Source organism: Megalobrama amblycephala, linkage group LG7, assembly GCF_018812025.1.
Source record: "Megalobrama amblycephala isolate DHTTF-2021 linkage group LG7, ASM1881202v1, whole genome shotgun sequence".
NCBI lineage: Eukaryota > Metazoa > Chordata > Actinopteri > Cypriniformes > Xenocyprididae > Megalobrama > Megalobrama amblycephala.
The window spans coordinates 10,805,215-10,824,141 of NC_063050.1; the positions used below are offsets into that span (position 1 = coordinate 10,805,215).

Sequence of the window (18,927 nt, forward strand, 5' to 3'; positions counted from 1 at the left end):
AATATTAAAAAGTAAACACTGAAATGAAACATTCCCTAAAACATCAACATCTAAACCTCTGGTAATTCTCAATATGACGTTTTGTAGATGTATAACAGAAATAAAATCAAAATGGTTAATAATAAATGCAATAATGCAGGGGTCTCAAACTCAAATTGTCGGGGGGCCGTTTCTGTGATTGACACCTCATAGGAGGGCCATATTAACATTCAAGCGCAAGAAAGCGCAACATTTCAGAAAATTTACTTTCCTTTGCATTATTTCTCATTTACATGAAATTTGCCTACTAAAATATCTTTATACCTATACTATAAATATTTCATTTACCATACTAAATGTAAACAGCAGTGTCTCTCCCATTGTTACAGAGTGTAATATAATTATATAATACTATTAGTAATATAATACTACTAATATACTATTAATAGTCTGGTGCAACTTCTCACATCCAACAAGGTGCATGGAATAAAAAAAGAAAATAGTAATTTAGGACCAAAACCATCAACACTTGTGGCGTGGAGGGGTCAGAAATAAACAAAAAACTGGAGCTATATATGTAATGAAGGGTCAACAGAGTGCGGATCCATTTGCAGCTTTTTATTAAAACACAGCAGTGTTACAGACAAGGGCAAAGCAGTACCGTAAACGGGGACAGGCAAAGGTCGAGGCTGGCAGCAGAGAATCAGAGTCAGGTCACAGGCAGAGATCAAGACAGGCGGCAAACAAACACAGTCCAGGGCACAGGCAGAGATCGGGGTAGGCAGCAAAGGTTCAGCAGAGAGTAACAGTCCAAGTAACAACGAGATAACAGTCCAGGGAATAACGCTCAGAAATGACCACCGTAGCAAATCAAAACTTCACAATGTATGAATGCGAGTGTGTGTGTTATATAGGGTGTGTGTGATGCCGTGCAGGTGTGTGTGCAATCGGTCCCAGGAATGAGGGCCTATGGGTAATGGAGTCCGAATGGGGATGATTCAGTATTCTGGTGATGGCTCCCTCCGGCGGTCCGGAGGATGAGACGAGGGAGCCACATTCATGACAATATATATATATATCAATTTTATTTTGCCAAAAAATAAAAATCTCTCATTGTTACATAGATTATTAGCTTTTAATATTTAGTGGAAGTATTTTCCCTTACTTTATGTTAGCTTAAATAACATTAAAATTTTGCACTGACCAACACTGTACTGAACAAATACAATCCCTGAATACAAATGCCTCTCGTAATAGAAGCGACGCGGTTGAGAGTGTGGCTCATGGTTGCATAGCAACGACAGACGCCACCGGAGCGAAAGCGCATTGGAAAGAAGGAGAATGTGGCGCGGCCGCTTATGTGACGCGATATGTGAATGCCCCCATAGAACGGCGACTTTTTCTTTGCATATCAGATAGGTAGCAACTAGAGAATAATCATAATAATAATTTAGCGGGCCGGATTATGTTTTATTTTTGAGATCAGTTGCGGGCCGGGTAGAGTGGGAGGGCGGGCCGGCAGTTTGAGACCACTGCAATAATGTGTTATGGCTGGAAATCAGTTGTTGTTGTCTCTCTCTCTTTTTTCTGTTCTTGTTTCTTTTTTATTCAGTGATTCTGCTTATTAACATCTGGTGTCACCCCTATTGGTCAGTCATCACTTTTATCTTACACCTCTAACCTTTTCAACTCTAAAGGAACATCCTATAGTTTCCACACTATACAGAGTAAAAGTAACATTGATGCTGTGTTGCAATAATGAAGTCAATGTGTAAGTGATGATTGAGCATTTATGATGAACACCTGCTGTTAACAAGCAGAACCACTAAAGAGAAGAGGAACAACGAGAACAGAAAAAAAAGAGACAAAGAAGCAGAAACACAAGAACTACAACTGTCTTCCAGCCATTACACATTATTACACTTATTACTAACCAGATTGACTTTATTTCTACAGAAGATCTTATTGAGAATTATCAGAAGTTTAGATGTTGATGTTTAATTGAAAATGTTTGGTTTGATGTTACCATTGAGGAGATCAGCGTTTGCTTTAGTTGAGTTCTTGATCTTTGCCTTAACTGTTCTTGCAAGCCACATTTGTTATGGCAGAAACAAATGTGAAGAAAATGTGAAAAAATGATCGAGTGCTGATAGTTATATATTGATGAAGATACAACAACACATAATCTCTCGATTCACTGAACTCACACAGTGTTTAATCTTTTGAGTTACATTATTAAGACATTTTTTAAACACCATGCACAAAAAAAAAAAAAAATCTACAGCATTTAGATACACACAAATATAAAAATTCACCACATGAATCTCATTCAGCTGCGTAATTTAGTCATGCTGCAGTGCATGCTGGGAGTTCTGTACATTGCTGGCACCCAGCATGCATTGCAACATTACACCTTTAAATGTCACCATTGTTGAAATTCATATGCTGATGTCTCTGCTGTGCAAATTATGCAGAAGCAAAATATTCCTCTAAATAACTGTTTACTGAAACATTGTTGGTTCTTATGCTGTTGAATCACAGACATAGTATAATAAATAAACATAAATTACCCATTAAATCAAAGATTAGACCAGTCCATGATAACAGTTACAGCAACATCACAACAGTCAAAACACCTGATCAACAATAACACCTGATAACAAATGTGTTTTATACAGTTACAGCAGCCAGAGAAAACTAATGTAGCCCAACTAAAGCAGACACTGGTCACCACGATGGTGACTGCAAACTTCAATACATTTTTAAAATTGTGATTTTCTCCTTTGATTCTGCTTGTTAACAGCAGATCACCTTCCTGACACATTTACTGTGTTAAAATCATTGACTCAGTGAATGTGTCAGAATTAACACAAGTGTTGTCCCTAAACTCACACACTGATGTGTAAGAATTTAACACATTTTGAGTCAGTTTTAACACATCCTTTCTAAGAGTGTCTATTGCATTCGTTTTAACTGGTCAAAAATAGCACATCTATGACACAAATTGTGTGATTTATGACACATTAGTGTGTTAAATATTTTAACACTGCCTGTGTTAAGAAGAATAACACACTGGTTGAGTTAAAAAAAGTAACACAACATGTGTTGTCCTTAACTAGACACACGGATGTGTTAAGATATAACACAGGTTGTGTTGTTTTTAACACCCGTGTGTTGTCATCCACCGATGAAGAAAGAGACACAAACTTGCTTAACGGCTTGTGGAGTGACCGTAGCAGCAATGTGATTGGATGATAGTTAACACATGTTGTGTTGGACACAGTGTTGTTTCTCTCTCTCTCTCTCACATTAGTGTGTTAAATATTTTATGCCTGTATTAAGATATTAAGAAAAAATAACACACTGGTTGAGTTAAAAATAACACAAAATGTGTTGTCCTTAACTAGACACACAGATGTGTTAAAATATAACACAGGTTGTGTTGTTTTTAACACATCTGTTTTAAGAGTGCTTAATTAATTCTGAAGACCTTTATGCTGGATTTTGGCCTGCATTTAAACAGGCTATTTACAGTATTTTACTGTATCTGCATGTGTACATTTATTAATGTTGTTTACTGTAATGGACACTGAGCTGTAAAATAACTCCTGAATCCCAATAAGAGTTTCTTGTAACTGTTATGAATTGATCTCACTAGTGTTCGCTTGGCAGAAAATTAGTCTGTTTTAAGTTTTGTGCGTCATCTGAGGCCAAAGTTTGGTTTTGACAGAAGAAAATGTTTTTGACTGGAATACTTTATTTTAATCCTCCAAAAATATGCATAGGCACTTGCTTTGATGTTGCCACCCCTCATAGACCTCATGCCCTTGATTTTGCCCTATTATTTCCTTGTTTTCTCAACAACGATGCAAAGGATTTTCCCTTGTTATCAACATTTCTTAATTATGTATAATTAAGATATGTCCTTATCTCAAGACATAACAAGGAAATAATAGGACACAATCTAGAGCAACCAGAATTGAAACTATAAAGGACACATCTGAAACCTCATCACTGATTGTCAAGGTTTAGTGTTATTAGTGCCTCTAAACTTTCTATTGATCTTGTGAAACTGCAGCATTTGTTCCAGCAGTGTCGTAACAATTTGAAGAATTAAAAACATGCTGGACAATAAGATTTGAACTACAGCATCATTCAGACTCACACTGACATCAAGAATCAGCGTATGAATCTCAGCAATGGTGAAAATCAACAAAAAGCTTCATGCTGCAGTCCATTCTGGGTGCACCAATAAAACTCAACTATGTCTCCCAGCATGCACTGCAGCATGATTTTTAGTAGTTGTTTTGTCGCCTTGTCTCATCCCTCTCCCAACTTTAAATGTAGAGGAGCGACATCCATTAGTGAGCACGGCACTAAGAGGTTGATTATACAATAACTTGACCCACTTAATAAAGTGCTCACCAAGACCAAATTTATATAACGTATGAAATAAGTAGGACCATTCGATGCAATCGAATGTCTTCTCTACATCCAGAGAGATCACAAGACTATCTGCTGCTTAGCAAACTGTATCACATTCAACAGGCGACGCATCGACGAATCTTCAGATCTACATTTAGCAGTGAAATAGGTCGATATGATGAACAGTCCTCCGCTTGCTTACCTTTTTTCAAAATCAAGGATATATTTGCCTCTCTCAGGGACTTTGGCATATTTAGCAAGGGGTCAAATAATAAATCTCTAAATTCTTTGTAAAATTCATTACTCAGCCCATCTGGGCCAGGTGTTTTCCCAGACTGCTCTTTATGGCTACTAGAGCTTCCTTTTTAGATATAGGAGCATTAAGGAAGGAGGTCTGATCCTCTGATAAAGTGGGCAGGTTGGACTCTGTGGACTGTGTTGTATCCCCTTTTAATTCAGACTTATATAAATTCTCAAACCATTCTTTAAATGTATTAATAATAGATAAACTGTCTAGAAAGCGTTTACCGCTACTATCAACAATGGACAGGATAGACTGAGTGTCAGCTTTTTTCTTTGATAGGTATGCTAAATATTTCCCCACTTTATCCCCATGCTCAAATATTTTCTGTTAAGCAAAACTCTTTTTCACTTCCGCTTGTTTTGTTAAAAGAGAATCTAAAGCAGATCTAAGTGCGGAAATTTCCTTCATTTTACCAGGGGTTGGCTTTTTCGTGTATAATCTCTCAGCATCCTTAAGCTTCGATTCTAAGGTCTCCTCTGTAAAATAAAATTATGGTCAAAATGAATGGGTGAAATCTCCAGCTATTAGACTTAGTATTTTGGTTCCCAAAGGAGTATTCGGCAAAAACTGCTGCATGATCAGGTATAGATATATTTCCTATATGGCAAGACATTATATGCTGTAATATGTTTTTTGAAGAAAATAAATAATCTATCCTAGTATAGCAGCTGTGGACCTTAGAGAAAAAAGTATACTCCAGGCCCTCCAAATATCTACATAGTCAAAATGTTCACAGAGAGCCTAATATTGGTTTACCTGTTGGGAATTTATCTATAATGGGGCATAGATGACAGTTACAGTTTCCCCCCAATAAACATGTCTTAACTCCCCACTTTGCTAATTTGGCAAACGCTGTAGTCAAAAAAAATCGCCCGGATGGCCAGGAGGCCAATAAATGTTCATAAAAGCAATTTCTTCCCCATGCACATGATTTATATATCGAGGGAAGGAAATAGGTACAAAATTGTGCGCATGTTTTATTACATCGTGCGCATGATTTATAAACCATGTGCATGGGGAAGAAATTGCTTTTATGAACAAATCAAAGAAACGAATTAGCATCCTCCGAAAGCCTGAGCCGAATCAGTTGCGGTAAGAATACTGTCATGTTTGCAGACTAAATACCTCAATACGAGAGGCAACGTGAAACGCAAAGACGTGAAATAAAACGTCATCATGTTTTAAAGAAGAGTGGATTAACCGGTGGAAATAACAGATGACGGACACAAAATGCTAACAAAACTCTGAGAAATTATTAATACACACCCATCACAGGTGTTGTGTGCAAACTAAAAAAACACCTCAGTTACATACTTCAATTTAAACAGATTTTTTTGTGTGGTGTGGGTTTCAGGGATAATAATACAAGTGGCCATTTAAACAGATTTTTCTATTATAAACCTGAAGGAAAATGCTAAATCTGAATGCAAGTAATAAACTCAAGCTCACTCAATCTTTTTCTCGCAACACTCGTCTACATAATACAGTAAGCTTCAATGAACAATATCAATTGAGAACCCAGTTTAAACAAAACAAGATTAAGTAATGGTTAGTTACAATGGTTCAAAATGTCAGATATCTTCAAAGTAACTATGCTATCAATCATAAGAAGCACCTTTAATACCTCCTTACGGCAGAGGCCATAACTGTTTATGGCATCCAATAAATAACAGCTGAGAGAGACAATAAATAGTCATTCGCTTCACTGCAGACTTCACAATTCAATCTGCACTGACAGTGAGTTATGGAAAAGATGGCCTTATTCTCTGTGTTAATTATCTTAGCTTGTCTGCATGTCCACAGTGTGAGGAGTGCTATTGGTAAGTCAAATCTATCTATGTTTAAAAACATGCTTTTGAGGACAAAAGTCTTAAAATGCTCATGTTTTAGATTTGATTATGTCAAGTTTACACTTCCTATTAAGTGTGCACTGTTCAGCAGAGGTGGAAAGAGTAATAAAACATTCTACTCAAGTAAAAGCACTATTACTTCAATGAAATTTTACTGAAGCACGTGTAAAAAGTAGCTCATTTAAAATTCACTGTAATGCAATTTACAAGTTACTGAGTTACTTTTTTAACAGTGGGGGTGAGGTGGGGGACTCTGTGTAGGGTCGTACCAGTATGAGACCGTCTCAGAAAATATCACAGTTTCATGGTATCACAGTATACGCGATTATTAAATAAACTGTTATTAAATTATGGTTGTTATTATTATCATCAGATAATATGACCATTAAATGAATTAAAACAGGTTTTTTGGTTAAAACAAATTTTAGTTAGTGACAAACCTAAAACTGTTTTATTAAAATGTCAATAAAACATGTCTAATCAGCTAAATTGATTACAAATTAGATTACTTATTTTTATCATTACAAATGTATTCAAATAGAAGAATAAGAATAATAGATTCCTATGTAATGTATTTTATTCATAAAATTATTATTTTTTTAATGATTTAATACAAATATATTGGTAACACTTTACAATTAGGTGCATTAGTTAAACATTAGCTAACATATTATCTAACATGAACTAACCACGAGCAACACATTTGTTACTGTATTTACTAATGTTTATTAAAGTTAGTTAATGAAAATACAGCTGTTCATTGTTTGTTTATGTTAGTTCACAGTGCATTAACTAATGTTAACAAGATTTAATAATGTATTATTAAATGTTGAAATTAACATTAACGAAGATTAATAAAGGCTGTAAAAGTGCAGTTCATTATTATTTCGTGTTAACTAATGTAGTTAACTAATGTTAACTAATAATCCTTACTGTAAAGTGTTACCAAAATATTATCAAGAACAGTGATAACCAAATGTAATTTTAACAAACTTATTATTTTATATTTTGGCAAAGTGCTGCAAAACGTCTCAGGTTACGCATGTAACCATGGTTCCCTGAGAACAGGGAATGAGACTCTGCGCTAGACTGCGCTATGGGGAACGTCTCTCGTGACAGGTGTTTGAAATGCCAAAAATCACAACACTCAAATCCTATTGGCCGGCGACAGCCTATGACGTCAAACGGCACGAACCGTGACGTATAAAGGGAAAAAATTACTTCAAACTTTGACCTGTGGAGGGCAGTAATACGCTTAATTCTAATTCTAGATTCTAATAGAGAAGAAGAAGAGAGCTAGTTCAAGATAAGGTTAAAACTTATATAATTTAAACATTTTTTCAGAAAATGAGCAATCGTTTCTCTTGATAAGAGATTTACTAAATTAAACCATGGACAAAAATATCTTCCTTAAATAATATTTAAATTAATTGTATTGTTGTTGTTATTATTATTATTATTATTATTATTATTTTGAGAAGTACATTCTGTTGTAGGCCTACAACAGTAATATATATCTATCATAATCTATATGGTTAAACTGAACTTTTATTTTGACGTGTTGTAGTGAAGACCTTTGACATTTCCTGCGTCCTCCGGAGGTTGCATTTGAAGGCTGCATACATCAGTGAGGTGGTCTCATTTAACAAAAGTAATTCATGTTATAATTGGGACATACCTTTATCAGCACAGGGGTATGGTCTTTTTGCAGTCACTTTGCATCCACATTTTTTGCAAATTGGATATCTATCCTCGAGGACAACCACACATTTTTTTGTTTGTTCTTTTCTATACCCAAAGTATTCAAAATAAAAACGTTCACTGCACTCTCCCAGCTAATTAGGTGCTGAGACCTATACATCAAATTAAGAATACAAGAAGGTCTGCACTCTGAAGCTCTTTAATCATGGCACACAGGAGATAAGATGACAAAAGTTTCGGCAATTCGCCTTCATCAGTGTAACAATTTCACTCACTCTCAATAATAATATAGATATAAATTGCACTACAAATTCTCAGGTGATCATGATCATAATTAAAGCAATCTGATAATCAGTCCATCTGAAACACACACACACACACACACACAGCTGCAGTAACGTGAGTAATTTGTTACTTTCCACCTCTGCTGTTCAGTAACTTTGACTTGCTGCTGTGGTAAACACTTGAAGTAAAGAATTGAACATGGCAGCTGAACCATGCTACTAGCATTTCAGCAAATTTTCTGTAATGCAGACCAATTTCTAAACTGAATGCTTAATTTGTTTTATTATTAATGTATTTTATATATTAATGTAGTGTGTGTTTCAAATTTAATCTTTTAGCTTCCACAAAGTTAGACTGTGTGAATGGAGGTAGTTCCACTGTGGGAACAGTCGACGAGGATTATGAAGGTAAAATATGCACACATTTATAATATCATTTTTTATTATATTTTTATTTTTTTGTCATAGTATTTAATATTAATAATGTTATTTATTAATTTTAATATGTTGTTAACATTTAGATGAAGGATCTTAAATGAATCTTGGCAATTAGAGAGTATCACAAAAATAATACTGCCATTATCTAGTATTAAAGGGGTCATGAGATGTATTGTTTTATTGTTTTATAAAGGATGCACTTATAATGTTAGTATGTTTTTTTACATCAAAAAATATCATAATTTTGAAATAAAAGGCATTTTTCATACCCTGATTTTAGCTCTCTGATTTGAACGCTCTTGTTTTAAGGGGCGTGTCTGTGAGACTTCAGTGTAAACGCCCACTGCTGTGATTGGCTGAATTTACATTTGAAATAGTGACCCAACTAACAGAATTGTGTTATAAGAACGTTCTCCAAATATTCAGTGTTGGTTCTGGGGATGTAAAAAATCTCCAGTTTTTTTTTTTTTTTTACTTCTGTAGACGTGTGACAGAAATAAAGTCAGTCTGGTTAGTAATAAGTGAAGCTGCTAATGCAGTTTGTGGAGTTGTTTAATCAGATCTTCAGAGATTTAATGTCTTTTATCTTCAGTTCATCTAAGGCTGTGGCTGAAGAAAGTTGTAGTTTGTGTTCTTATTTCTCTTTCTTTCAGTGTTTGTTCACAGCAGGTGTTTGAATGATTGAAAGAATGTTTCAGGAACATCATACTAACCTTTAAATAACGTTCTACTAACATTAAGGAAACTGAACATTTTCATGTTCTTGGAATGTTACAAACCAACGTTCCTACAATTTTGAATTTTAAATCAAAATTAAGTTGAAAGAACGTTTGAGGAACGTTATACCTTATAAAAACATTCCTCTAATGTCAAGAAAACTGGACGTTTTTAATGTTCCCAGAACCAACACTGAATATTTAGAGAACGTTCTTACAACAAAATTCTGTTGTATTACTTTCTCGAAAACCTTTAGCATGTTTTTACTATTACAGCTCTCATGAAAAGTGCTGGATTACATTTAAATCTATGGCATTATATTTAGATTGTGGCATGAAAGGTTGACAGGCACATTCCAGGGTCAGTCGTTCAATGGGTCTGGTGTCGATAAAAGCTTTTATTGGACTAACAAGGAAGTTTTCAGTTCTGAAACTTACTGGATATTCGAGTACGATGACCTCTTATTTATCAAAAGCTTAAGGAAAAGTTGATTTCTCAATTCATGACCCCTTTAATGTTTTAGATTATGTGTTAGAATATGTATTTAAATGTGTATTTGATCTTGTTTACAGGAGATGTAGAGATCATCACTAATATTGGGCCTAATGATCGTCCGTTTCTGGAGCCACATTTGACTGGAAATGTTCGGTCACTGTTAGAACTGGTTTACACTGAAGGAGACTCAACCGCTATCGTACGGACCATCAAACCACTGGATTATGAAGAAATTAGGCCGGTTTGTTCCACCCTCACTGATCCAAAAATGATAGATAGATAGATAGATAGATAGATAGATAGATAGATAGATAGATAGATAGATAGATAGATAGATAGATAGATAGATAGATAGATAGATAGATAGATAGATAGATAGATGATTGTATTGCATTTTATTTTTTTCATATATTTTGTCTCTTATTCCTTCTAGTATTCAGATGCTGTGTATTATTTTATCACCTGCGCAAGAGGGGTATGTTTATTTAAACAATAACATCATAAAATCAATAAATAAAGCAAAGTATCATAAAAATAATGATTCAGCAAATAATCCTTTTCTATAAAGTCTTAATTTTCCATTTCAGCCGAAAAACCACCGGACACTGTATGTTCGGGATGTCAATGACCACCCTCCAATCTTCCAGAGCAAATCGTACAGCGCCACTGTGTCAGAGGTGTGTATAATGACACATCTTTATACGGCTGTAGTGTGTTTGGCCTCTTTGTAAACCGTGTCTTTGATTCCAGACGACGGCTGTGGGTTCAAATGTGCTCACTGTGGTGGCACGTGATGCAGATGCGACAATGGACAACAAAAGAGTTTGGTATTCTATATTGGTGAGTCATGACACTATTCTTAAATATTTGACACATATCCCAAAAAGGCAAGCTGACCATAAACTACAATTGCATGCTTAAATTTCAATTAACAGTGAAATACTGGCAGCAGAGGGACATCAGTTTAATGTAAATTTTATACTTCTCATATTGTAATATATTTGACAGTATGTTACTGTAGTAATTATGTGACTGTGTTTGAGTTCGCTAATAAAGAATATTGCTTAATATTAATTTAAACTACAAACCTGTATCCAAATATGACCATTAAAACACCAACTTAACTTTAATACCTCAAGATAACCATTAACAATGGCACACATGCATGAATTAATCACTGCATCAACTACACCAGGGGTCTTCAACTCCAGACCTCGAGATCCACATTCCTGCAGAGTTTAGCTCCAACCCAAACAGATAATGAGATAATTAAGTGATTCATTAAGGGATGATTAAGCTTTAATGATGAACACCTGCTGTTAACAAGCAGAATCACTGAAGAAAAGAGAAACACAAGAACTACAACTGACTTCAGCCACTGCTGCAGTTAAAAGAAGACATTATATATCTCAAGATCTGATCATACTCCACAAACAGCATTGCCAGCTTCACTTATTACTAACCAGACTGACTTTATTTATGTCACACGTCTACAGAAGTTCTTATTGAGAATTAACAGAAGTTTAGATGTTGATGTTTTATTGGTCAAAACACAATGTCACCATTATTTAGATCAGTGTTTGCTTTAGTTGGGCTCTTGACCCTTCACTTCTTATGTTAGATTTTTTTTCCTGAAACAATGTATATAATGTTCTAAAACAACTGTTTAACAACAACAAAAATTTGCTTGTTGCATCCATAATCACTAACCAATGTTTTGTCATTAATGCATCATGGTTTCGCGTTACCAACCCTGTAAAACTAACCATGAGAACAAATCATGTATTGTGTAACTTTAAAACTGTGGAGTGCATGAAACATTTTAAACTACTGTTTTATTTAGACACACACAGACATGAGTCGGAATATCAATCTCAACAATGGTGACAATAAACAAAAAGTTTCACACTGCAATGCATGCTGGGTACTGCCATAGTACAAAAATCCCAGCATAAACTGCAGCATGTATATATGAAAAGTGTTGATGTCTAAGTGAGTATTTTCAGAAGTATTAGTTGATTAGCTGATTTGCTTTATTGAATCTTTTGTTTTCAGCAATGCACTGTTTATCATAGAAAATTATTGCAATTGTTCAAAAGAAAACTGCTGTAGAAAGACAAAAGGTCACAAGCCCAGCTAAAGCAAACACTGTGACCACCATAATGGTGGCATCATTTTTTGACCAATAATTCTGATCAATTTGACCAGAAGACCAGTTTTTGTCTTAGCAAGTCTTACACTTGCTATCTGGGAACAGAACATTGAACATTAACAAGTCTCTCTATTTTCTCATCTTCTTAAAAATGCTTACAAAATAGTTTATTTCGACATTTTACTCTCCCAATTCAGCCCCTTTGCAAAGCATGATGGGAAATGAAAGTCCTGTTTGATTGGGTTACTTGATTTAAACATGTTATTTATCAAAGAGTAACCGTTTCAAATCAATTTAACATGAATCAATCATATTTGAACCTGAAAGAACCTGCAAAATGGTGTTAAATCAAAATAAATTGTTTTGAGTGTAGTTACAGATCTGATACGTACAAATCATTTTTGAAGAAACAAAAGAAAATGAAATAATAATGTGTAAGCTCAGTTATCAATGTCCCCATTTTAATTCATCATTTCCACTCTATTAACAGCCTCCAGTACCAGATGCCTTTGAAGTGAATACAATTCACGGTAACATCAGGTTGACTAAACCTCTGGACTACAACAGTGTTCAACAGTACATCTTCACCGTGGAAGCTAAAGTAAAGACAAACTCTTTTACATCTTACCAGTCCTACTTTGATTACTAAACTTTAATATACTGCTATAAAGCATAGCTCACCCAAAACTGAAAACTCTGTCATCATGTACTTATGTGTGGAACACAAAAAGAGATGTTTAGCCGAATGTCCAAGACGCTTTTTTTTCAATACAAGTGTGTGAGGACGAGGAACAGCCGTGGTGATGACAGGATTTAGATTTTTGGACTGAAAACTATAATTTTAAGGTTGATAGTAATTCAACACTAGATAGAAAAACAATGACACTATATGTAAAAAATTACCCTTTGGTATAATATAATATAATATAATACAATAGTTAGGTTACTAGTGGATTTATTTTCATCCCAACATTTTTAAGTGAGTTTGTTTTCTTGCAGGATATAGGAGAACTCAAAGACACAACAACAGTTACAATAACGGTTGAAAAACAAAAACAAAACACGGAGGAAAATCAGGTAAAGGACGTCAGAGGATGCGATCAATGCTTTAAACGCATGTATGAGCACACAAATCAAACCCTCTTTTCTGTCCATGCACAGGAAGAAGACTTCTCAGACATCACTCCTGAGGACATAAAAGATCAAGATGGCGACACGGACATCAACAAGCCTGTAAATGCCCCGGCGTTCATATAGGAACCACTAGCAGGGTGTTAAAGTAACACTGAAGCAGTGTTAGAATTAATTAGATACTGAAGTGATTAATTAAGTGATGATTGATTGATTATTGAAGACACCTGATGATAACAAGCAGAATCATTGAAGGAAAGAGAAAAATAACTATATCTGTTTTCCAACCACAGCCTTAGATGAAATCAACTGAAAAGACATTATATCTCTCTTATTACAAACCAGACTGACTTTATTTCTGTCATCTGTTTACAGTTCTTTTTGAGAATTAAGAGAGGTTTAGATGTGGATGTTTTATTGAAAAAATCACCATTACGGTGATCAGTGTTTCATTTAGTTGGGCAGTTTGACTCTCTTTTTACGTCAGTTTGTGGTTTTTGGAACAGTACTTATACTAAAACACATACAAGTAATAAGGAAAGATAATCAGGTGATATATCTGTTATCATCATAAAGGAAAACTATTGACTAATGTCATCACTGATCAAAAGCAGTTACTTGTTATTAACAGATTTTCATGAACAATACTCTCTTGCCATAGATCAAACATTCTGATTTCTGATTTAGTTCAAAAGTGTTTTGTTTTACAATGTGTTCAGAAGCTCAAAACTCGTGTACACATTTTGTCATTCAGTTTGTCTGATTAAAGCTTTTTGATTTCATGCTGTAGAGCAGTGTTTCTCAATCCTACTTCTTGAGGAGCCTCCAACACTGCACATTTTGTGTCTCCCTTAATAAAACACATTTCAACTCATCAGATCATCACAGCGAAAACATCAGAGGCTACATTCACAAAACACCTTAAGGCTAAAGATAGCTCTTAACTTGCCGATTTAGGAGAAACTCTTAAAAAATAATGGGCGTGTCAGTCCTAAATTTAGGACTTCTAAATTTTTGTAGAGTATTTCACAAAGCATTTAGCACTAAACCTAGCTTCTAAATCTGTAAAAAGTTAAGAGTAGTCAAGGACTCCTAAGTCACTAAAACCAAATCACAAACAATCCTAAAATGGTTGTTGCCGGCGATCTGCCACAGCAATCTGCCTAAAGACACGGTACATCATTGAGACAATAGGAGCCTTGGATGCTAAGCCTTTTCTTCATGAATGCAATACATTTTTTGATTTTAATCTGCAATGACATAACATAATGGTTAATTTATGTACAGGCAAAATGCATTGAATGATGGAGAAGAAACATTGCGATCAAGTCCAAAATATTCTATCGTCTGCACTGATAGCCTTGAGGCTCGGGTGACCCGAGTTTGAGTTCCAGCTTGTGGACCAGCCAATACTGAGCCTGCGTTCGGACGTAAACATGGAAGCGCTGAACTACATTCACTGCGTCAACCGTGTACGAGTCTGACTAAGTGTACGAATAAAGTCATTATTTTTGTTTTGTTTTTGAGCACAAAAAGTATTCTCGTCGCTCCATAACATTAAGGTTGAACCACTGTAGTCGCATTGACTATTTTAACAATGTCTTTACTACCTTTCTGGGCCATGAATGACGGTAATTACGTTGCTTTCTTTTGTGAATAAAAAAAATCCTCTTGGATTTCATCAAAAATAGCTTAATTTCTGTTCTGAAGATGAACGAAGGTTATTTGGAATGACATGAGGGTGAGTAATTAATGACAGAAATTTCATTTTTTCAGTGAACTAACCCTATAACACTGCTTCAGTGTTAATTTAACACTCTTATTTTAACACTTTAACACTCTTGAGTGTGTTCTCGAATAAACTCTAATGAGAGTTCATTTAAGACTAGGGTTTTTGCTCAGTAGTCGAAAAAAATATTTGCTTGTGGAGAGGCTGTGTGAACAGCAATAAGCAAGGACCCAGCTAACAGAATTTTGTTACAAGAACGTTCTCTAAATATTCAGTGTTGGTTCTGGGAACATAAAATATGTCCAGTTTTCTTGACGTTACAGGAATGTTTTTATAAGGTATAATGTTCCTCAAACGTTCTTTCAACTTAATTTTGATCTAAAATTCAACATTGTAGGAACGTTGATTTGTAACATTCCAAGAACATGAAAATGTTCAGTTTCCTTAATGTTATTAAAGGATTAGTCCACTTTTAAATAAACTTTTCCTGGTAATTTACTCACCCCTGTAGCGAAAATTTACTCAAAGGGGAAATATTAATAATTATTCATAACTCGTTATGATTATTAATTATGATTAATTATGAATATGTAAATCCGTTAATCAGATTAACTGGACGTAGCTACATTAAAATTAACATTACAATCAGTTAACCTGTTCGTCCAGTGAACGCTCAGTGTTGATTGTTTATTAATTCTAAGAAATGTCAATTTCCAAGTTATGGAAAAATAATATTTCTTATTGTACTGTACTACTCAGAGCACGTAGTCTGGATCTATCACTTAAGAGGCAATTCATTAGCAGACGGAGTCAGAACCAAACGTGTATTGTGCACAATCTTTATTAACTAACTCACAAACACATAACTAAACTAACAAACACATAACATAACATACATAAAGGGTCACACACACACACACACACACACGCAAGTCAGAATGAGTAATGATAGAGTTGAACTGGAAGGGATGCTGTTACTAGAGCTACATGAAATGTCAAAGGCAATCTGGAAAGGAATCATCAGTTTCTTCAGCAATAGCAAGGTAAGTCTTACAAATTAATACTAACTTGCTGTTTAGTGTTAAAATGTACGATACTTGCAAGATGCCCTTAGGCTGAGGAGCATCGGCTCTGCCATCTGAGGAGAGATCTTGGGTGATTCAGTCCAGTTGTTGCCAGTCTTTTCCATGTGGGATGAGGAGCACATGGCTCGTTTGTAGGCCGAGGCCTACAGGCCTTGCAGGCCTGGCCTAGGCCGGCCGCAAGGAGATCGATTCGGTCGTTCAGAAGCAAGGAGAAAAAGAAGAGGGAGTGGCACTGTTCGCTGGTTTTTAACCTCTGGTCAAAGTCACACCTCTCAGTTGTTGACCGGACCAATGAAGATGTTGTAATTCTGGGTGGCAACACCCCTCCTGTCAGGGCTTTTACAACCCAGAAAGATTAACAAGCTGAGTTCTTGAATCAAAACTATTAAATATTCTTTTAATACTGATGTGTTGCACAGGTATGGATGTACCGCATACACAAACATTTAAATCTTCCCGCTACGAACGTATAGACACTAAACATGGCATGATTGAAGTTACCTTGCAGGTCATAACATTTAACAATCATCAAACATGTAAATACAATGAGTACAATACAACATCAGTAATAATGGATACCATTTCCTGAGAAGGAATCATTTATAGCACAGTCTGTCTATACATTAATGCCATAGAGTCTGTGTTCTGTGTGGAAAATGCAGGGAAGATGCAGATTTTCTGTGTCTCTACTCTGTTCTCCATGCGGCAACCACATTCCTCAGCGCAATAAACTTGTAACTGAAAACTTCCCGGGGGATGGGGACAGACTCCAGAGTGAGCTTAAAACTATTGGTTAACTAACCAATAATTGTGTCTGATTTGCCTCAGTCATTACACCCCCATGTCATCCAAGATGTCCATATCTTTCTTTCTTCAGTCGAAAAGAAATTAAAGTTTTTGATGAAAACATTCCAGGATTTTTCTCCTTATAGTAGACTTCAATGGGCACCAAACAGTTGAAGGTCATAATTAGTTTCACTGCAGCTTCAAACTGTTCAACACGATCCCAGATGAGAAATAAGGGTCTTATCTAGTGAAACCATCACTCATTTTCTGAAAAAAATTGACAATTATATACGTTTTATCCATAAATGCTCATCTTGAACTAGCTCTCTTCTTCTTCTCCTCTATTAGAATTCCAGCAGTGTAGACACTGCTAAGTGTATTACTGCCCTCCACAGGCCAAAGTTTGAACTAATTGTTCTATATACTATTGAACTAGCATATTGCATATAAAAATTAGTTCAAACTTTGACCTGTGGAGGGCAGTAAAACATTTAGCAGTGTCTACAATGCTGGAATTCTAATAGAGGAGAAGAAGAAGAGAGCTAGTTCAAGATGAGCATTTCTGGTTAAAACGTATATAATTTTAAATTTTTTTCAGAAAATGAGCGATGGTTTCACTAGATAAGACCCTTATTTCTCATCTGGGATCGTGTAGAACAATTTGAAGCTGCAGTAAAACCAATTTTGACCTTCAACTGTTTGGTGCCCATTGAAATCTACTATAAGGAGAAAAATCCTGGAATGTTTTCATCAAAACCTTTAATTTCTTTTCGACTGAAGAAAGAAAGACATGGACATCTTGGATGACATGGGGGTGAGTAGATTATCAGGAAAAGTTTATTTAAAAGTGGACTAATCCTTTAAATAAGACTGCCTCTTTTTGCCACCTTGTGGCTCATGGCAAGGCATATGCAGAGGCAAGACATATCCTTGATCTCACACTCTGTCCTCTTATTTGGTGAGGTGGTCATAGAAAATTTTGAGTTTTCAAAATTTTTTATTAGATATATTGCCATTGTTTTATCTAATGGTGTGTTTGCAAGGGTTGTTTAGGAATAAGAAAGTCATGTGACCTTTCCAAAGGAACACTTTCCAGGAGAATCAACAGCCACACAGATGAGAAATGCTCTCACAGGATTTCTGTGACCCTTTTGACGGTGGCTTACGAATGAGAACTCGGTGTGTTCTAGATGTTGTTTTTAAATGACCACATTTGGGTAAAGAACAGAACACCATGTTCGGACGTTGCTAGAATTATCTGTACTGTTATCAGAACTTGTAAAAATGATGCAAACTGATCATCCATCTTCATGGAGTAAAACTGTGTTCAGTTTTACAGAATGTTCTGTCTGACCTAAACCTTGAAACTAGGGTTAATCATTAAATATCTTTCACCCAGAATTCTCTGTCCCAGAAACTATAATTAGCTTATACATTGTATTATTTTCATTTTCAGTGATGTGCTGCAATCCCTTAAAACAGCAACATTTTGATAATTATATTACATTGTGTGTTTGGGATTCTGTAATGACGACATCTGGTCATACATTGGTCATAAGGGGCATTTCGTTTCGTTTTTGTCCCCATTTATTTAATTGGAACACCTGATTGTAAATAAATAAATAAATAAATAAATAACCCACAACAATATGATGGTGAATTTTAATAATAATAAAAAATGTAATTGTATTTAACTAGAATCTCATGAATTGGACTCGGTCAAACAGCTGCAAAGTCAATTCAAACTAAACTGAAAAATGGATGAGAAGCAGAAGAAAAGATAGATATTATGCAGGAATCTTTCTCTCACTATAGATTCTGTCGGTGTGCCAGTGGTCCTTATTGATGTTT

General features: G+C 35.2%; 2 protein-coding genes across 2 annotated transcripts in view; one reads left to right on the forward strand and one right to left on the reverse strand.

Moving 5' to 3' along the window:
- Positions 1-18,927, reverse strand: part of LOC125271231 (B-cell receptor CD22-like) — a 210,943-nt gene that overhangs the window by 154,648 nt on the left and 37,368 nt on the right. The window lies entirely within an intron of this gene.
- Positions 6,414-14,258, forward strand: LOC125271280 (protocadherin beta-6-like). Its single transcript, XM_048195357.1, has 9 exons — positions 6,414-6,528; positions 8,883-8,951; positions 10,271-10,434; positions 10,627-10,668; positions 10,781-10,870; positions 10,944-11,033; positions 12,836-12,946; positions 13,345-13,422; positions 13,507-14,258. Exons 1-9 carry the CDS (start codon positions 6,453-6,455, stop codon positions 13,600-13,602), a joined length of 816 nt encoding a protein of 271 aa, XP_048051314.1. The 5' UTR covers positions 6,414-6,452; the 3' UTR covers positions 13,603-14,258.

What these genes read in the sequence shown, in the direction of transcription:
- LOC125271280 (XM_048195357.1), top strand. Translation starts at nt 6,453, where the DNA reads ATGGAAAAGATGGCCTTATTCTCTGTGTTAATTATCTTAGCTTGTCTG. An exon ending in AGTCGACGAGGATTATGAAG is followed by an intron (nt 8,952 to 10,270) that starts GTAAAATATGCA and finishes TCTTGTTTACAG; the next exon opens with GAGATGTAGAGATCATCACT. An exon ending in ATTATGAAGAAATTAGGCCG is followed by an intron (nt 10,435 to 10,626) that starts GTTTGTTCCACC and finishes TATTCCTTCTAG; the next exon opens with TATTCAGATGCTGTGTATTA.